Source organism: Peromyscus eremicus, chromosome 2, assembly GCF_949786415.1.
Source record: "Peromyscus eremicus chromosome 2, PerEre_H2_v1, whole genome shotgun sequence".
Lineage (NCBI taxonomy): Eukaryota > Metazoa > Chordata > Mammalia > Rodentia > Cricetidae > Peromyscus > Peromyscus eremicus.
Window position 1 is genome coordinate 152457765 of NC_081417.1, and position 19264 is coordinate 152477028.

The 19264-nt window shown below is 46.0% G+C and overlaps 1 protein-coding gene across 1 annotated transcript in view; it reads left to right on the forward strand.

Moving 5' to 3' along the window:
• Positions 1-18035, forward strand: part of Fbxo42 (F-box protein 42) — a 67178-nt gene extending 49143 nt beyond the window's left edge. The window contains exons 5-10 of the mRNA XM_059255322.1: positions 7311-7464; positions 8690-8800; positions 11300-11396; positions 11856-11912; positions 12589-12705; positions 13143-18035. Coding sequence (XP_059111305.1) covers positions 7311-7464; positions 8690-8800; positions 11300-11396; positions 11856-11912; positions 12589-12705; positions 13143-14258 — 1652 coding nt within the window. The 3' untranslated portion in view covers positions 14259-18035. The remainder of the gene's footprint in view (positions 1-7310; positions 7465-8689; positions 8801-11299; positions 11397-11855; positions 11913-12588; positions 12706-13142) is intronic.
• Positions 18036-19264: the final 1229 nt, after the last annotated feature.

The window sequence follows — 19264 nt, forward strand, 5'->3', positions numbered from 1 at the left end:
TAGGGCTGCAATTAACAAGTTATCAGATGTAACCTCTCCTGCCCTAGAAATTGGATCAAAAGAGAGCTTGCGGTGGAGACAAGGAACCCTTACTGTTTTTCATGTTGTTAATTTTCAGTGGGTAAGTGCTCCCCTGTTCATGCAGTGGTCTTTTATGTGGCTTTGCTTATTGGCACTGGGAACAACGCCCGTGGAGTTCTTTATACTCATGGCCCTGGCCTGCTTCTCATGGCAGGTACTAGAGTTCTTGCCATTGGGGTGTTCCATAAACTACTCAGGGATGTTTTTTAAAGGCATGGGTGTGGGGTATAAGAGTGAATGTCTATCTTTAGTTTGCCATGGCAGCACATGCCTGTAATTCCATCACTTCAGAGCCTGATACTAGAAGATTGAAGCAAATTCAAGGTCTCCCTGGCTCACAAAACACATGAGATCAGATCTCTAAACAAAACAAAGCCACATAGTGAAATCTTGTGTACGTGCGTGCGTGCGTGCGTGCGTGCGTTCGTGCTTGTGTGCGTGTCTCCTCAGGCTCTCATGTCAGTGAGTTTTTGTATCATGCTGTGTATGTCTGATCTTGCTGAAACTGAGCAATAAAATAGAAGGGGGGGTGGGGATTAGAGAGATAGGTTTATACTAAGATATGTTTTAAAGCCAGGAGTGGTGATACACACCCTTAATCCCAGCATTCAGGAGGCAGAGGTAGGCAAGTCTCTGTGAGTTCCAAGCCAACCTGGTTTAAAGCAAGTTCCAGAACAGCAAGGGCTACACAGAGAAACCTTGTCTCAAAAACCCAAAAATAAATAAAAAGTAAAAAAGAGAAATGTTTGGTTTATCATGTTGAGATGGCAGCCACTGCCTCCAGGCTGTGTCATGATTACAGGGAGCCAACTCTGTCCCCAGTACAGGAGGGACCTGTCATCAGTAGACTTCGATGATGGGTTTCAGTTCATGAAATGTTTTCATAAGAAATAGCCCCTCTGCCCCAGGACAGTCTGTTATTGGGAGAGCACAGTGTATAAATAAAGCAGTGGGTTACTGAGGTGGCAGGTGACACCTATGCCTCCCAGGCCTTTAGCCCAGTACAGACAGAAGTGTGTGGCAATGTTCTGAGGACTGTATGAGTGCAGTGCCACTCATAAAGACCTGAAGAGGGCATCACATTCCCAGGAGGGCGAGTTACTGGCAGTGTGGGGACTGGGAACGAACTCAGTCCCTTGCAAGACCAGTGAGCACTCTTAACCAATGCACCGTCTCTCCATCTCCAAGAGAACAATGTTTACTGTTGGTTTCAGGGCACTTTAGACCATGGCCTCTTTAAAAGCAACAACTGACAATTAAACACGTGGGAGCCAGTTTTTTTGCCTGCTGCTTTTCTTCTGGAGCCATTGGCATGCTGTTGAGTTCCATTCTCAGACTTTACCTCTGACATGTTCCTAAGGTCTAGTCCTAGATTAGTTTTCAAAATTGTCAGCTATTAACAAATCACATGTACAGCTGGAAGTCTTTTGTCAGTAATGGGAACAATCTGGGTTTGTTTTTATTTACTTTGTAGTATAGTTCAGTGACTAGGGAAATATTTGTATAAAAAAATGTTAATGTTAGTAACCCTTTACTCAGAACATTTGGAAAGTAAAACCCATTTTTGGATTTTTATCATTATCCCATTGTTGAAATGAAAGGGGTCTAGATAGTCACATGAATGAATGTGGTGAATGAATATGAGTTTGTGTAGATTATAAAAGAGATTCATAGCCAGGCATGGTGGCACATTCCTTTAAGCCCAGCACTTAGGAGGAAGAGACAGGCAGATCTGGCTAGTCTACAGAGCAAGTTCCAGAACACAGAGAAACTCTGACTTGAAAGACCAAAAATAAATAAATAATAGTAGATAATAAAATAAAGATCAAAGGGATTCATTAGAATGGCTTACACCACAGGGGCTGGGTAGTCTAACCGTGGCCATCTGCACACTGGAGAAGCCGAGAACACTAGCTGCTCAGCCCACAAAGCCGGATGCCTTAGCAGTCCCAATCTGATGCTGAAGGCCTATAAGATTCCTAGAGAACCAGTGGCCTTCAGTCCTGATTGAAGGGCCAAAGAAGCTGGGGTCTGATGTCAGCGAAGGGTGGAGGCAGCAGTATCTGGGTGTGCACACTGATCAGCAATCCTAGCACCAACTCCCAAGTGCTAGGAGTGTCACTGTGCCCAGCAGGAGGAATCTGAACACTGAGTCTGTCCATAGTGTTTAATCATAATGGGCTCTGGAACCAACCAGGAGCTGCACCTCTGAGCATTTCCAGAAAGGGTTATCTGAGAGCAGAAGACCATCAGAATGGGTGGTGCCCTCCAAGGAGAGACCCCTATAAATAAAGAAGTCAAAGGAAAAATCAGTATTGCTTGCTCCCTGCCTGCCAACTTGAATTCCATCCCTGAAACCTACAAAATGGAAGGAAGGAACTAAAAGGTATCCTCTGACCTCCACACGGGTGCTTTGACAAGTGTGTAACCACCACCACACACACACACACACACACACACACACACACACACACACACACACTCCACATGTGTAAATAAAAATGTGCTGTTTGTTGCCAGGTGGCGGTGGCACACGCCTTTAATCCCAGCACTCGGGAGGCAGAGCCAGGTGGATCTCCATGAGTTCGAGGCCAGCCTGGTTTACAAAGCGAGTTCTAGGACAGCCAAAACTACACAGAGAACCCTGTCTTGAAAAACCAAACAAACAAAAGTACTGTTTTTTTTTTTTTAACTTATTTAATCTTAAAACTAAGATAACAATCCTATTTGTTGAGACTATAAATGATTTTTGAGAAAGTGATGGGATTGTAAATCTTCTTAGTGTCTTGTGACAATTGGCTGTTACTGCTATGAAACCCCTGTGGGTTTGACCTACCCACATCAATCATTAATCAAGAAAATGTTCTACAGATTTTCCTATAGGCAGTCTGTTGGAGGCATTTTCTCAATTGAAGTCCCTCTCCCCAGACGAAATACTTGTTTAGCACTGATTCTTTATTTGCTCAGGGGATCTTATTAACACCAGAAATAGAATAGTATAGATGCTCTAGAGATTTTTATGCAGATTAAAGGACTGTATCTTGAGGGGCTGGAGAGATAGATCAGTAGTTGACAGCATATACTGCTCTTGCAGAGGATTCAAGTTTAGTTTCCAGCAGGGGCCTGCAATTCTAGCTCCAGGGGAGCTGATGTCTCTGGTTGCCAAGGGCACCTATACTCATGTGCACATACACACACACACACATTCTTACACATAAATACTTAAATATATCTTAATAAATAAAAATAACTGGGCAGTAGTAGAGCATGCCTTTAATCCCAGCACTTAGGAGGCAGAGGCAGGCAGAGCTCTGTGAGTTGGAGGCCAGCCTGGTCTACAAAGCAATCCAGGACAGCTAGATCTGTTACACAAAGAAACCCTGTCTCTCATAATAATAATAATAATAATAATAATAATAATAATAAATTAAATAAACAAATAAAAATAAAAAATTGCACTCTTGTTTGTTCCATTGTGTGGAAGACCCGTAGTGTTAAGCTTCAGTTTCTACCCTTGACTGTGAAGCCGTATCACCAGGTCTCAGATCAAATCCACATGCTCGTCTGGAGGCTTTACAAAGTTGAACAAATGCAACATAAAAGAATGCAATGCATCTTTGCATTGTTAAACAAATATTCCACAGCATAAATGGATGTAGTACATCTTAAATTAATATTCCACAACATTTCCCCCTTTTTGTCTAGATAAAAATTAAAGGTTCTGCTGGGCGGTGGTGGCACACGCCTTTAATCCCAGCACTCGGGAGGCAGAGCCAGGCGGATCTCTGTGAGTTCAAGGCCAGCCTGGGCTACCAAATGAGTTCCAGGAAAAGGCACAAAGCTACACAGAGAAACCCTGTCTCGAAAAACAACAAAAAAAAAAAATTAAAGGTTCTAACTTTAACATAGTAAAACTACAACAAAAACAGTTATCAAGTAAGAGTTACATTCACAATATTCAGCCCATTTGTTTTTAGCAAATTCAGAGAAAATAGTCCTTTATCTATCTTATCTTAGTGGTTTCAAAGTTTATACCCAGTTTACCTCCTGTCTTAACTAAGGGAAACTATAACTCTTAACTATTTAGTCTTTAATTCCATCAAAGACCCCAGAAGGATGTAATATTACCTAACAAGAGAGATATCTGGCTGCCTGGACAGTCACCCAAAGTTTCTCTGCAATGTTGGGGCATCCATCTTCAGTCTATAGGCCTAGAATATCTGGCAGACTTTTCAGTGAAGCAGGAAATTTAAAGGACTGTCCTGCCTTGTATTGGCAAAGTTCGTCAGTCACTTCCTTCTGTGTCCTGCAGAATATCTGGAGACTCTCCTGTGAAGCAGGAATCTTGAAGGACTGTCCTGTCTTGTCTTTGCAAAGTTCAACAGTCTTTTTCCTGTGTTATACTTGTTCAGTCTGTATAGCATATTGTCAGCAGTCAAGGCAAGAGCAGTTTCTTGCCCAAATGGCTAGCCTTGCCACATTGAAAGCAAACTCCATGTGGAGTTTTTTCAATGCCCATCAACCTTTTGTGAAGTAAATTGGTGCTGCCAGGAGCAGATGTGTCTCATTGTCCTGAAAAACCTTAGGTTATTAAACATCTTAAATGCCATATTCTATGGTCTTTGAAGTGTTTGAAAATCATCTATCTGTCTAAAATATACCTGTTTAACCTTGAAAACATACTTAATGTGACTACAAGTTTGATTATTATAGATTAACTACTAACCTCGTTTCTTAATTATACATTACATTTTTAAATGAGCTGCCAATACCCCAAATAACAGTAGAAACATATATACAGTATAACAAAAATAACTTTAAATTTGTATCAATATACCAAAATCCATGCCAGTGCAAAATATCGGAGATTAATAGTTGTCTTTTTATCTTATATTCCTATATTTCCTAAATGATAACAAACATCCATAACCCACCACATAACCAAAAACCACCTATCCCACCTCTTGGGAATGTGGGTGTTGTGTTCTCTAGACTGCTTCCTGTTGTCTGTGGGTGGAGGCATCTTTAGGAGTCCCTGAGAAAATTGAGATGATGGCCAAGTCCTGGGAAGACCAGTTGTAACCTTTGTTGATATATATCACCTGTCAAGATTCAAGAGGTCTCCCTCAATCAAACCTGATCCACATTAACCCTGAAAGAATCCACAGCCACTCGTTTTCTATGGAAACAAAAGCAAAACCTCTTCCCCAATGTAACATTTTTTAAACTTTTTTAAAGTTAAGATAGCCCTCAAATATCTAGATTGGTTCAATTTAGGAGTCCAGTTCATAGTCCCATGTCTGTCAGCTGCTGTCGTTTGCTTATCAGCCTTCAAAAAATTCAGTATCAATATAATATTATACAGGATCCAGACTCCCTGTGTATTTCCCACCTCTATGTGGCTTATTCTTTTTGTTTTTTGTTTGTTTTCGTTTTTCGAGACAGGGTTTCTCTGTGTAGTTTTGGTGCCTATCCTGGATCTTGCTTTGTAGACCAGGCTGTCCTTGAACTCACAGAGATCTGTCTAGCTATGCCTCCCAAGTGCTGGGATTAAAGGCGTGCACCACCACCACCACCACCACCACCACCACCACCACCACCACCCAGCATCAGCAGAGCTTCTTAAATGAGCTGTTTCCAGTTTTTGTTTGTTTTGTTTTGTTTTGTTTTAGCTTTCTCAGGCCCTATGTGGAAATTCAGGTCCCACATTGGAATGCCAAAATGTAGTTGTTTTTTTTTCTTTTTTTTTTTACTCTTTTGGGGCCTGCAGCCCAGCTCTCAAATAAATACATGGAGACTTATTCTTAACTTATGAATGCTCAGCCTTAGCTTGGCTTGCTTCTAGCCAGCTTTTCTAACTTAAATTATCCCATTTCTCTTTAAATATGTTTTGCCTCTAGGCTTTTGACCTTTCTTTATATCTTTCTTTCCTTCTTACTCCATGGCTGGGTGGCTGGCCCCTGGCATCTTCCTCTCCTTTTCTCACTCCTTGATCGCTCATCCCTGTATTTCTCCTCCTATTTATTCTCTCTGCCTGCCAGCCCTACCTATCCTTCCTCCTGCCTGTCAATTGACCATTCAGCTCTTTATTATACCAATCAGGTGTTTTAGACAGGCAAAGTAACACAGCTTTACAGAGTTAAACAAATGCAACATAAAAGACTGCACACGGCTTTGCATCATTAAACAAATATTCTACAATACAAATGAATGTAACACATCTTTTTTTTAAAAAAAGATTTATTTATTTATTATGTATACAGCATGTATGACCAGAAGAGGGAGCCAGATCTCATTAGGTGGTTGTGAGCCACCATGTGGTTGCTGGGAATTGAACTCAGGACCTCTGGAAGAGCAGTCAGTGCTCTTAACCTCTGAGCCACCTCTCCAGCCCCCGAATGTAACACATCTTAAACTAATATTCCACAACAAGTTCTCTTAACTGCTAAGCCATTTCTAGCCTGGTAATTTATTTATTTATTTATTTATTTTGATAGTCCAGTATTTTCTGACCCCTAGATTTTGGGACAAATTACTTTCACCATACTAACAATGAGATACCCAGTGAGGAATTGGGGGAAATAGCAATGATCATTTCAAAACAGAAACTCTAGAAAAGTAGGTTCCTATCTATGAGATATTTGTCATCCCATCATGGGCCAAATTTCTTACCTTTTTTTTTTTTGATAGTGTTTCATGGAGCCCAAGCTGGTCTCAAACTCCATGTGATTTATGATAGGGTTATAGTCCAATAAACCCATTCTAAGTGGGAAGTATATGTAATATACCTGGCCTCCCAGACACCCCAGCACAGCAACATAGAGTGATGTGCAGTGCCCACCATTCCTGTGGCCAGGAGACTGACTGGGAGCTGAGGTTCACTGCATTACCCAGCATTCTCACTAGCCTATAAAAGATGAAATTTCAAAGGAGGATTTCCACTGACTGTTGGCTACTGCAGCACCATTGTAAAGTTAAGCTAAGGTAAACTGGGACCTTTTGAGATGGATACCCAGCCCATTCCACTTTCCAAAGAAAGCTGAATAACTTTCTCTGTTGGTTATGAAGATGTACAAATCAGTAATGAGTCTCTCAGACCTGAAAACACAGCCTCTCTTCCCTGTGTGACATTGGTTCCCTCCTTGTCCTTCCAAGGAAAGATGACCTGGACTAGCCTAATGAATTGTATGTTCCTAAATCCTAACCATAGTGCTGATGCCTTTTCCTAGGGTCCTATCCTTCCCCCAAAGCTGGAGCCACACTAGTCGTGTATAAGGACTTGCTAGTGCTATTTGGTGGCTGGACAAGGCCAAGTCCCTATCCCTTACACCAACCAGAGAGATTCTTTGATGAAATCCACACATACTCACCATCTAAAAATTGGTAAGTCACAAAGATAATACATTCTATATCTGGAAGAAATTGGTTTCATTGTATTACATTTTTGTTTTTGGTTTTTTGTTTTGTTTTGGTTTGGTTTGGTTTTGTGTGTGTGTGTGTGTGTGTGTGTGTGTGTGTGTGTGTGTGTGCGCGCGCGCACGTGCATGCTACAACATGTATATGGAGGTCAGAGAACAACTCCAGGAGCCATTTTTCTCCTTTAACCATGTGAGTCCTAGGGATCATACTCAGATTATTAGGCTTGGTGGCAAGTGCCTTTGCCCATCAAGCTATCTTGCTGGCCCAAAAATGGAGTTTAAATCAATGGATTTATGTTTTGTGTGTCAAGAATCCCTTGGAGGGGCTGGAGAGATGAAGAGAGGACCAGAGCTCACTTCCCAAGTACTCAGCTCCAGAGATCCAACACCCTCTTCTGGACTCTGGGCATCCCATCCCCCACCCCCAACACACACACACACACACACACACACACACACACACACACACACACAGAGCATATACTCACATAGACGCACATTAATATTAAAATAAATATTTTTAAAATTATTAATGTGAAACAACAGAATCCCCTGAAGAGCTTGATGGAAACAAAAGTTGTGTCCAGGCAGAGAGTGCACAGCAGGAGCTTGCTTCTGGTTTGAGATGCTTTGCAGTATTCCTCAGGAGAAGAAGTAGAAGAGCTCTGGTTGTCTCTGAGGAAAGTGGGCAGGCCAGTTGGAGAAGGCCTCCTCGGTTTCAACAGTTCCACTCCAGGAGCACAGGAGCAGTGTGCACTGGGGGACCTCTGTGGACGGCCACATTCTCAGACCAAGCAGGTTGTTTCTCAGACATGTCTGTCTTACTTTGTGTTTCTGGTTTTTCGAGACAGTGTCTCTCTACATAGCCCTGGCTGTCCTAGAACTCATTATTGTAGACCAGGCTGGCCTCAAAAGTCACAGTGATCCTCCTGCCTCTGCCTCCTGAGTGCTGGGATTAAAGGTGTGCACCACCATGCCTGACAAACATGTCTGTCTGTCTGTTTGTCTTTCTTTTTTATTTGCACTGGTGTTTGGCCTACATGTGTGTCTGTGTGAGGGTGTCAGATGTCTGCTAGAAAGGTGACGACAGCCTGTCTTTCTAAGTGGAGGCCACTAAATCCTTTGTGCCTTATGCTTTCAAGATAGCTAGGTGGTTCTGACTTTTGCTTCTTCCCTCTGCTTTCCACTAGGTGGAACTGCATTGTCACCACCCATGGGCCTCCTCCCATGGCTGGCCACTCCTCCTGTGTGATAGGTGACAAAATGATTGTCTTTGGTGGCTCTCTAGGATCCCGGCAAATGTGAGTATTTCTGATTTGCTAATGTAAAGGTAGAAACTCCTAGGCATACCAGGCCAGGAAAGTGAACTAGGCACAGCATATCTCTGAACACAGTTCTCCTCAACCTAGTTAGCTACTTCCCTCCAGCCTTTAGTTCTTTGGTCTCTCCATCACCAATCACTAGGTTGAAAATCTGCTCCACAAAGTCAAGGTTAAGTGGAATTTCTTTCTGTTTAATCCAATGGGATCAAGTTCTTATGAAGCCTCCCCCTTTTCTACTATCTTGTACCTATAGAAGGTTACCTTCCAAGAAGGAGGATGCTCTGTTGCCCAGCTCAGGCCCTCCAGGAGAAGGAGAGAGGTATATTCACAGGATAGGTAGAAATAATGCACTCTCCAAATGGGATAGGAGATTGGGAGAGTGAGTTAGAAACAAAACTGTCAGAGAGGCTGCTCCCCAGCCACTGCCTTCCTTATCACTGCCCATCCTGTGAAGTCCAGGGCCAGAATAGCAGCAGTTCGTCTGCATTACTGGTGTGAGTAGGAACCACAGGAGTTTTGTATATGTTCTGAATAAAATGGGGAGTTGATGAGCCGTCAAGAAAGCAGACCCAAGCTTGCTCTCTGACAGGACTCATGGGCTTTGTGTTTTAAAATAGTCATAGAGGGGCTGGAGAGATGGCTCAGTGGTTAAGAGCACTGGCTGCTCTTCCAGAGGCTCCAGGTTCAATTCCCAGCACCCACATGGCAGCTCACACCTGTCTGTAACTCCAGTTCCAGGGCTTCTGACACTCTCACACAGGCATACATGCAGGCAAAACGTTAATGCACATAAAATAAAAATAATAAATTATAAAGAGGCCAGCCTAGTCTACAAAAAAAAGTTATGGAGGAGTTCAGGGTTATCATAGGCTACATTTAAGGCCAACTTGGGCTATATGAGAACCTGTCTTTAAAAAAAAAAAAAAAAAGAGGGCGGCAAAACAAAAATGTAAATTAAATATAAAATATTTATGGAGAGAAACAAAAAAAAGGAACTGCCCCCCAGATGAGAGGGTTTAGGGTTTAAGTTTGGGATTACTTATTTTGTATCATTGTATGTAAGTAAATAGAAGACCTTAAAGAGATAACCATAAACTAGAGACTGCCAGCCAGGAGTCAGTCCTTGCCGAGATTTTTTCTTTTTCTTTTTTCTTTTTCTTTTTTCACAAAGTCTTGCTTACGGCTAACTCTGTCTGGCCTTGATTCATGCAATCCTTGGCCTTACAAGTGCTAGGACTGCAGTGGGGTGGAGAGGCGGGATGTCCGTGCCAAGGTCATACTACTTCTTTCCTTTGGCAGGAGAAGTTGGTGTTTTGAGACAGGATCTCTCTGGCTGACCTGGAATTTATGTAGACCAGGCTAACCTTGAACTTACTGCTGTCTGCCTGTCTCTGCCTCCACACCCAGCACTGCTGCCTTCTTGAGTTGAATATAGCAGTTGGTTCTTGATAAAACTGAAGCTTTTAAGCCAGGTGGTGGTGGCACACACTTTAATCCCAGCACTCAGGAGGCAGAGATCTGTGGATTTCTGTGAGTTCCCTGACAGCCAGGTCTACAGAGCAAGTTCCAGGGCAGCCAGGACTGTTACAGAGAGAAACCCTGTCTTGAAAAACAAAAACCCGAAGCTTTTATGAACCACTGTAAAATACTCTGTCGGCATGATCAGTGGAGCCTTTTTTAGCTCCTGCACTGTGATAAATGCCTTCAGGATCATTTTTGTCTCTCTTGTGGTTTTTGTTTTTGAAAGGTGGTCACTTGACCAACAAGCCTCCTGCTTGTACTTTGGGTCCAACATGTGGCTGCACACTCAACTCAGATAAGACCTTATGGCCACAGAGAGATGAAAGTTTGAAAGGGCTCAGGATGGGGTCAGTGCTGAGCGTATGCTGACACCTTTATAATGTAAATAGTTTCTCCAGTTCTCTGGTGCTCGCTCACTCTCTCCCTCTCCCTCCCTCTCTCTCCCTCCCTCTCTCTCTCCCTCCCTCCCTCCCCCCCCCCCCCTCTCTCTCTCTCTCTCTCTCTCTCTCTCTCTCTCTCTCTCTCTCTCTCTCTCTCTCTCGTCCTGGCTGACCTAGAACTCATTCTGTAGACCAGCCTGGCCTGAAACTCTGGCCTCTGCCGCCCTGTACCTCCCCACCCCCTCTAGGGTTAAAGGCATGCTCCACCCTGCCTGGCATATGTCTGGTTTCTGTCAGTTCTGAAGATCAGCCACGTTTCTGTTTCATAGGAAAGGAAACCAAAGGTAGAGAAAATAAAGATTCTTGTTAAGGCTACAAAACTAGGGTTCAGCCACGATTTTTTTTCTTCTGAAGCCCCTGGACTCTGAGGAAACCATCTCTGAAGCCTCCAGCCCAGACAGGCTGTGTGTATGAAGTGGTGTAAGTTTCCCCGCTGGGCACAGGCACAGAAACTCCCAGGCACCACTGTGCTCCCTGGAGCTCTCAACTTCCTTATGACTGTGTTCTTATCTCACAGGAGCAATGAAGTCTGGGTCCTTGACCTGGAGCAGTGGGCGTGGTCCAAGCCGAACATCTCTGGCCCCAGTCCTCATCCACGAGGTGGCCAGTCTCAGGTGCTAAAGAGTTTAACTATTGAGCAAGCACTGTAGTTAGTATCATTATGGGAATGAGATGAGGTACTCTGTGCAGTGAGCCAAAGAGAATTTCTCTTTTTCTTTTCTTTTCTTTTTTTTTTTTTTTTTTTTTTTTTTTTTTTTTTTTTTTTTTTTTTTTGGTGCTGTTTGTTCTCAGCTTCTATTGCTGTATTACTTATAGTGGCCTTAGTGGGGTTTTATTTCTTAAGAGAATTCTTCATTTTCTGTGATTAACACTCTTGTGTTAATATTTTCTTAAGTTAGAGTATGTCTGTTCAAGGGTCATCAGTTCAAAGGGCTAGAATTGATGTGGGTTGAGTAGAGTGGGCAGCTGGAACGCTCACTGGGAGCTGGGCATGCCATTTGTGTATGTCACTGAGTCATGAGTCAGATGCCTGTGTCTTTGTAGGTTTATTTTAAATTTCTTCATCTTCCCAGATTGTTATAGATGATGCAACTATCCTAATCCTTGGCGGTTGTGGCGGTCCCAATGCTGTGAGTATTGCAGTGACTGCCTCAGCGACTGGAAACACGCTTGTCCTGCTTGTTTAATAAGATAGAGTCCTCCTTGGGCATGCTGACTGAGAGAATGCCCTTACACTTTGAGTAGATAGCTTTTGTATTTTCTGCCCTTTTCTCTGTTCTTTTTTCAGGGGAGGGGGGTGGGGGGGGTGGAGGGAGAGGTACTTTTGACCAGAAACATTGGTCTCTTACTCATTCCTCAATTCCTTCTAGCTCTGTTTCTTCCTTAAACTACAAAGTTTGCCAGTAAAGGGGTTAGTGAGGTAGAAAACAGGTAGATAACCAAAGTCCACACGGAATTTACTTGAGAATGCAGACTGAGAAAGTTAATGGATATATTATCTCTTCCCTGTGTGCCCACACACACACCAGTTACAGTTGATGTATGGGTCACAATTCCATGTGCCAGGACAGTCAGTGGCTGTGTCTGAGTGAATGGAGGCAGGAGTCATAGATGCAGACAAAGGCAGATATGAATAGCTGAGGACTTAGGATGTCTACCCTGCAAAGCCCACACACTTTCAACCAGGTAGCACAGCTCTAAGACACACAATAAATAAGTCAATGTAAAACAGTTGTGGGACAGCGGTTATGTGTGTGTTGGAGCACATGCCATCCCTGAATTCTGTCCTTGGTCCTTCTCTTGCAGCTGTTCAAAGATGCCTGGCTGCTGCACATGCACCCAGGTCCCTGGGCCTGGCAGCCACTCAAGGTAGAAAATGAAGACCATGGTGCCCCAGAACTGTGGTGCCATCCAGCCTGCCGGGTAAGTGGGGAATGAGCAGCCAGCAGGAAATGCCCTCAACTGAAAAACCAAAATAATTTGTTAGACTTACAGAAGTAGAAACCAGTGTGGTGTCATGTCCACTTTTAGTATTTCCCATGTCCATGAGCTGCTTGGTCGGAGCACATAGGTGTACATCATTTTCCTTCTAGCTTTAAGGATCTGTTTGTCTACAGAACGTCCCCAGGTCCCTCACACAGATGCCCCTCTCCCGAAGCCATGGCTGATGACAGCATCTCACACTGTAGCAGCAATCATCCTTTCTGCCTGCCTTCGTAGTCCAAAGCCACTGTTCCTTCATCTCCACAGCTCAGGCCTATGAACAGCTGGCCATCCATTCCCCGTGACCATGTTAGAGAGAGTTGCTAGAATGATGAGAACTGTAGGCAAGGTGTGAGCACGGGTCCTTTGTCTTCCAGGTGGGACAGTGTGTGGTGGTCTTCAGCCAGGCTCCTAGTGGGAGAGCACCACTCAGCCCCAGTTTGAACTCTCGCCCATCACCTATCAGTGCCACTCCTCCAGCCCTGGTTCCGGAAACCCGAGAATACCGCTCCCAGTCCCCAGTGAGGAGTATGGATGAAGCTCCTTGTGTTAATGGCCGCTGGGGAACACTGAGGCCCAGGGCTCAAAGGCAGACTCCCTCAGGTTCCCGGGAAGGGAGCCTCTCCCCAGCCAGAGGAGATGGCTCTCCCATCCTCAATGGTGGAACCTTGTCTCCAGGAACAGCAGCTGTCGGGGGTGCTTCCTTAGACAGCCCTGTACAGGTGGTATCTCCAGGCACTCCATCTGCCTCTGAAGGATATGACCTAAAAATGGGACTTTCTCTAGCCCCCCGACGAGGGTCTCTGCCAGATCAGAAGGACCTGAGGTTAAGTTCCATTGATCTGAATTGGGACCTGAAGTCCGCTTCCAATAGCAGTCATGTGGATGGTCCAGACAGCAGGACAGTTGCAGGGAGTGTGAGACACCCTCCAGAACAGACCAACGGTGTTCATACCCCACCACATGTGGCCAGTGCCCTTGCAGGGGCTGTATCCCCCAGTGCCCTGCGTCGGAGTTTGGAAGCCATCAAAGCGATGTCATCCAAAGGCCCCTCAGCCTCGGCCGCACTAAGTCCTCCTCTTGGGTCTTCTCCAAGCTCCCCTGGGAGTCAGAACCTGAGCAGTGGAGAAACAGTACCCATTCCCCGCCCAGGACCAGCCCAGGGAGATGGACATTCCTTACCCCCCATTGCCCGACGCCTGGGCCACCACCCTCCACAGTCCCTCAATGTTGGCAAACCCTTGTACCAGAGTATGAACTGCAAGCCCATGCAGATGTATGTGCTGGACATTAAAGACACCAAGGAGAAAGGCCGGGTCAAATGGAAAGTATTTACTAGCAGTTCTGTGGTCGGACCTCCTGAAACCAGCCTGCACACAGTGGTACAGGGCCGAGGAGAGCTTATCATATTTGGAGGGCTCATGGACAAGAAGCAGAATGTGAAGTACTATCCAAAAACAAACGCCTTGTACTTTGTGCGAGCAAAGAGATAATGTGTTCAAAGTCCTTTCCTTTCTGTGGCTTTTCATTTGGAATTTTCCAGTGTACAAGCATTTGGACTGAGACTTGGGAAAGCAACGTGCTCCCACAAACCAAAACTCCAATTCCACGCCTAACTCACTCCAGGCTGGGGTCAAATCTCCATTAAGGAAAAGATTATATATAAATATATACAGATATATTATATAGCCAGCTCTGTTTACAAATAAAGGTGAGATCTCCATCCTGGTTCAGATCAGCTGTTGCTGTCTTAGCGGAGGCTGTGCTGGCCTCTTCTGCTCTGCGATAACTGGACCAGGAAGTGAGGGACAGACTAACAGCAGTAACTTCCCACAAGAAGCAAGCTGAAGAGCCCCGTGATCTTTCTGTGGCCTTCTCAGACAGGACCCCAAGGAAGAGGCTTCAGACGCTGTGCTGCAGGATCAAAGTCCCTTACAGAACACAGTTCTTCCCTGTCCCGTTTAGACCACAGAGGACCTGTGACGGTTCTGCAGAAGCAGCCTGTGCCTGGTCCCTTCTGTGATCCAGAGACGTCACCCAACAAGAAATAACACTGTTACCTGTATGCTGGAGTCACGGTGAAACAATGTTTATAGAGCGCCATCCGTCTGCCTCCTTCCTGTCCGTTGGTCTTTTGAGTTCTCCCTATATGTCTCAGCAAACATGCAGTGTCTGATTATGGGATTTTCTGACAATCGTGTTTGGTTGCAAGTTGCCAAAAAACCATATTCTTTTCCTTTTAGAATTGGGTCCTCAGAGGCTTCTTTTCGGTCTGTAGGCTGCTCCCTGTCCTTTGGTGGTTTGCTTTGGTTCGGGATGCTTCACTTTTTGTTTTGTTTTGGGCATTTGACCTTTTTAAAAAAGCATCTGTTGCTCTTGCTTCTCTTACAAAGCTCCAGTGTCTATAGAGTCCGATGCTCTCGAGCCTTCCATCGCCTGGGGCCAGTATCCACCACAATGTCGGGGCACACACCTGTGACCCTCACACTCGAGCAGAGGCAGGATGATGGGGCTAGCCTGGGTTATATGAGGAGACCCTGTCTCAACAAAACAAAGTAAAATTAAAATGCCAGTATCGTTTTTAAAAAAAAAAATCTCTGAAGCATTAAAAGATACCTCTTCCTTCCCCCCCCCCACTCCCACTCCACTCCCCCAAGGCAGGGTCTCACTATGTAGCTCACAGAGATCCTCCTGCCTCTGCCTCCCAAGTGCTTTGAGGAAAGGCATGTGCCACCAGGCCCAGCTCAGAAGATTGCTTTTTCTGTTTCTTTTATCTCCACATTACACTGGGCACACCCATCCCTATTAGTAGAATGTAGGAGTTGATCTTACAAGGGAGTCTGGGAACAGTTCCTTCCAGAAAGGGTCTCACTGTGACACACCTTCTGCTGTGCTGTTGACAAGTGGCTGGTTTGAGAACCATGTCCTTGACCTTGGAGATCCATGTTGACCTGGGAGCAGCTCCGTCCCTCATGTTGTCTTTTTCTTTTGTCCTTCAAACAGGGCTTCGGTTTGTACTTTCACTCATTTCCTAGATAAAGTACAGGCACCCAGGAGAGTATTGATTTTGTTCAGAGGACAACGCTGGAAATTACTAGCCTTTAAACCATAGCCTGGACATAGGAGACATCAAAATAAGAGTTTTTTAAATGGCTGTGCAACTGTGGATTTGGGTGGTTTCTCATCAGTGGTAAAGGATTTTCATTTTGCCTTTAAAACCAAAATTGAAACAACAAAAAGTGTGTTCCCAGCCCCTCTCTCTCCCTTCCTCTTGTCTCCCAGGCACAAGGCCCCTGCTGCTGGCCCGGGTTCTGGCTCTCAGCCCGCACTCTGCCTGTCGGACAAGGGTCTCCTGCTTCGTGCTCAGGCCTCCCTTCGCCATTAGCTTTGCTCTGATGGTCCTGGCAGGAAAGTCTCCCTGTGGAAGCCCAGGAAGGGCCGGCTCTCGAGGAGAGGCATGTGCTCTGGAGCTGCTCCCGGAACACCCCTGTGCCTACTTCCTGTGTCCCACCGCTCCAGCTCCCTGCCCTGTTGCTTCCGACAGTCCTTTTCCAAGACTGTTTGATCCTGAGGGGCCCTGACATAGAGGCAAGGCCAGCGGACGAGCAGCCTGGCATCATGGCTGACCCTGGCTGTGGTGTGCTTGCATGTGGACGGTGCCTGTGGACTTGCTTTCTACTTAAACATCAAGTAGTCAGACACTTGGAAGTTCAGAAGCTCCACTTTGTAGTCTTTCTGTTTCCCTTGTGGCCTTCCGAAGCTGGCTGTCAACTGTTGATTCTTCTGCTTTTCCCAAGTAGGCAGACAACAGAAACGTTAACCTCTTAGAACTCCGGGGTCCTGGGGCTGCCCTCACTGCCGAGAGCCAGGTGTCTACAGTCCCTCCAGAGAAAACAACGAGCCTTGCCTGCACACAGCAGGGTAGGACTTGGTGGTCCCTGAGCACTGTGGATGTGTGCTGTGGGAAAGTCACTCGGCAGTGAAGATGGTGGTCTCCTCAGCCGCGTGAGACTGTGTATGTGGCAGGACTTCCGGTGTCTCCACAGAGGGCAGCGTTCCCACAGCACTGTCAGTTCAGATTTAACCACAACTCCTTTTGTTGACACGATACCAATTTTGTCTTAAAATTCGCTGAGAGACATGAGACAAAATATTTTGTTTAAACCCTCAGGAGCACCTAAAGCAAATATTTATCAGTATTTAAGTATTTAAAAATACATCTTGTTTCTACTTGAAGCTTTAACCCTTTCCATTCCTGCAAGTGTGCCTTCGAGAGCCCTTGGTCATATTAACTTCAGTTATTTTGCTGGCCTCGTGTGAGCATTCTGGGCACTGCTCTGCTCCTGCACAGAGCTTCCTGTTCATTATCCCACACCATGCAGCAGAGAGCATTTGTTTTCATTCCCTGTCCGCCTTTCTTTCTTGCTTGGGGTGAACAGGTCACAACCCCACCTCCCGCCACATTGTGGGAGCACCAATAAGGTATAGAAAGAAACGTCAACTTGGTTTAAGATAATGCTGGGGCGTGCTCTCCTCCCAGCCCTCTGTGGCTTGATTGATTTTAAGGTTTGAGCTATAGCAAGAACTGAAGCCATGAACTGTGGAAGAGCACCTTGGAGCCCCTTAAAATGCAGAAGAGGAGAGGAAGGGGCATTGCAGGAAGGCTCAACTCTGAAGGACAAAAAGTCACTGACAGCGGAACAAGGGGGCCTCCCTTCCTTTACCATTCTTTCTAGGTTTCTTCTGCTTTGCTTTTTCCCTTCTTCGAAGTGAATCACCTGCTTGGTCTGTCCATCTGTCTGTCCTTGTCCTCATGGTGACCCCAGTATGGTGACGGACTCTGTTATCTGTAGTCTCACCAGCGCAGAGGACGGTGGGAAGATCTGAAGGGGCCAGGGCCAGGAAGCCTGGCCTCAGTACTTCATAAGGCATGATCTGCTGTCACCAGCAGGTGACACCACCATCCTTGTGAATGAAAGCCAGCCTCATCAGCTCCACTGTGCTCGCTCTGCTCGCCTGCCCCCTCCTACCAACCAGGGCTCATGTCAGTGTGCACCCACCGTGCCCTGGCGAAGCTGGTGCTGTGAGTGATGTTTCCCATACAACTCAGGGGTGCCGGGTGGCTCACCCTGATAGTCATTGTAGGCACATCACAGTGTAGGAATGAAAATGGAACCCATGGATATTGAAATCTGTCAATCTCATTTTTGTTAATGTTTTCCCCTGATGACTTTTTAGCAGTTTAACAAATAAAACAAAAATGGACTGAATTGTCTTGACTGTTTTATTAGCACAGGAAAGAAAGGGGAGCGGAATCCCTGGGGGGGAGGGGGGGCAGAGGGAGGAAACAAGTTGGTTGGAAGGTTGTGTTTGCTGAGAGGGAGTGTTGTCCCTGTCCCCACCTGAGACGGAGACCCAAGGGAAGTGAGGGGCGTTGTGCGGAGGACCAGGACAGAGACCCAAGGGAAGTGAGGGGCGTTAAGCAGAGGACCAGGATAGAGACCCAAGGGAAGTGAGGGGCGTTATGCAGAGGACCAGGACAGAGACCCAAGGGAAGTGAGGGGCGTTATGCAGAGGACCAGGACAGAGACCCAAGGGAAATGAGGAGCGTTATGCAGAGGACCAGGATAGAGACCCAAGGGAAGTGAGGAGCGTTATGCAGAGGACCAGGATAGAGACCCAAGGGAAGTGAGGGGCGTTATGCAGAGGACCAGGATAGCCTTTGCATCACAGTGATCTAAGCAGAGGTGGGGCAGAACTGTAGGATCTTGAGGCAGCACAGCCGCTAGGGGCTGGATGCTGCTGCCCCTGTTTGCTCCTCTACCCTGGGGTGCAGCTCTTAGCTGGGGGGTAGTTGTTTCCACCCTGTGGGATCAGGAGGGTATACTGCAGGTGTAGAGGAGCACACCAGCATTGTGCCTGGCATATGGTAAGTTGTCACCCACGGAGACTCCTGCAGGCCCAGCACAGTGCTCCGCAGCCAGGGCGGCCTGTAGACCAGGAAGAGAGACAGTGCAGACTCACCCAGGTCACTACCTTGAGTCTATGCCTTTACCTTCTGGGAACCTGAGAAAGGTCCCTAAAAGCAGTGGGCCTGGGGCACTCATGGGTCTGGCAAGATAAGGGCACCACCTCCAAGCCTAGCAGCGTGGCCACATGACTGGGGCTTCCCCTTGCTGCTTCTCTCCCTCCACCCCAGAGGACAGCATCTCTTACCTGCATTGGCCCTTCTACAGTATTGCCAGGGGATGGGGGGGATTGCTGGGAGTGCTTGCGAGGAGACTGATGAATGCTGAGGAGGAGGTGAAGCTGGTTCATGCATCAGATCAGGAATGAGCTCTTCATTCCCCTTTGACTCTTGAAACAACTTGGCTCTTTGGACTCAGAGGGACTTAGGAGAGGGTTATAAGACAGGCTTTGAACCAAGATAGACTTGGAACCAGAGATGAGCTGGGACAAGCCTTCTCACTTCTTTGAACCTCAAGCTTTGTCAGTAAAG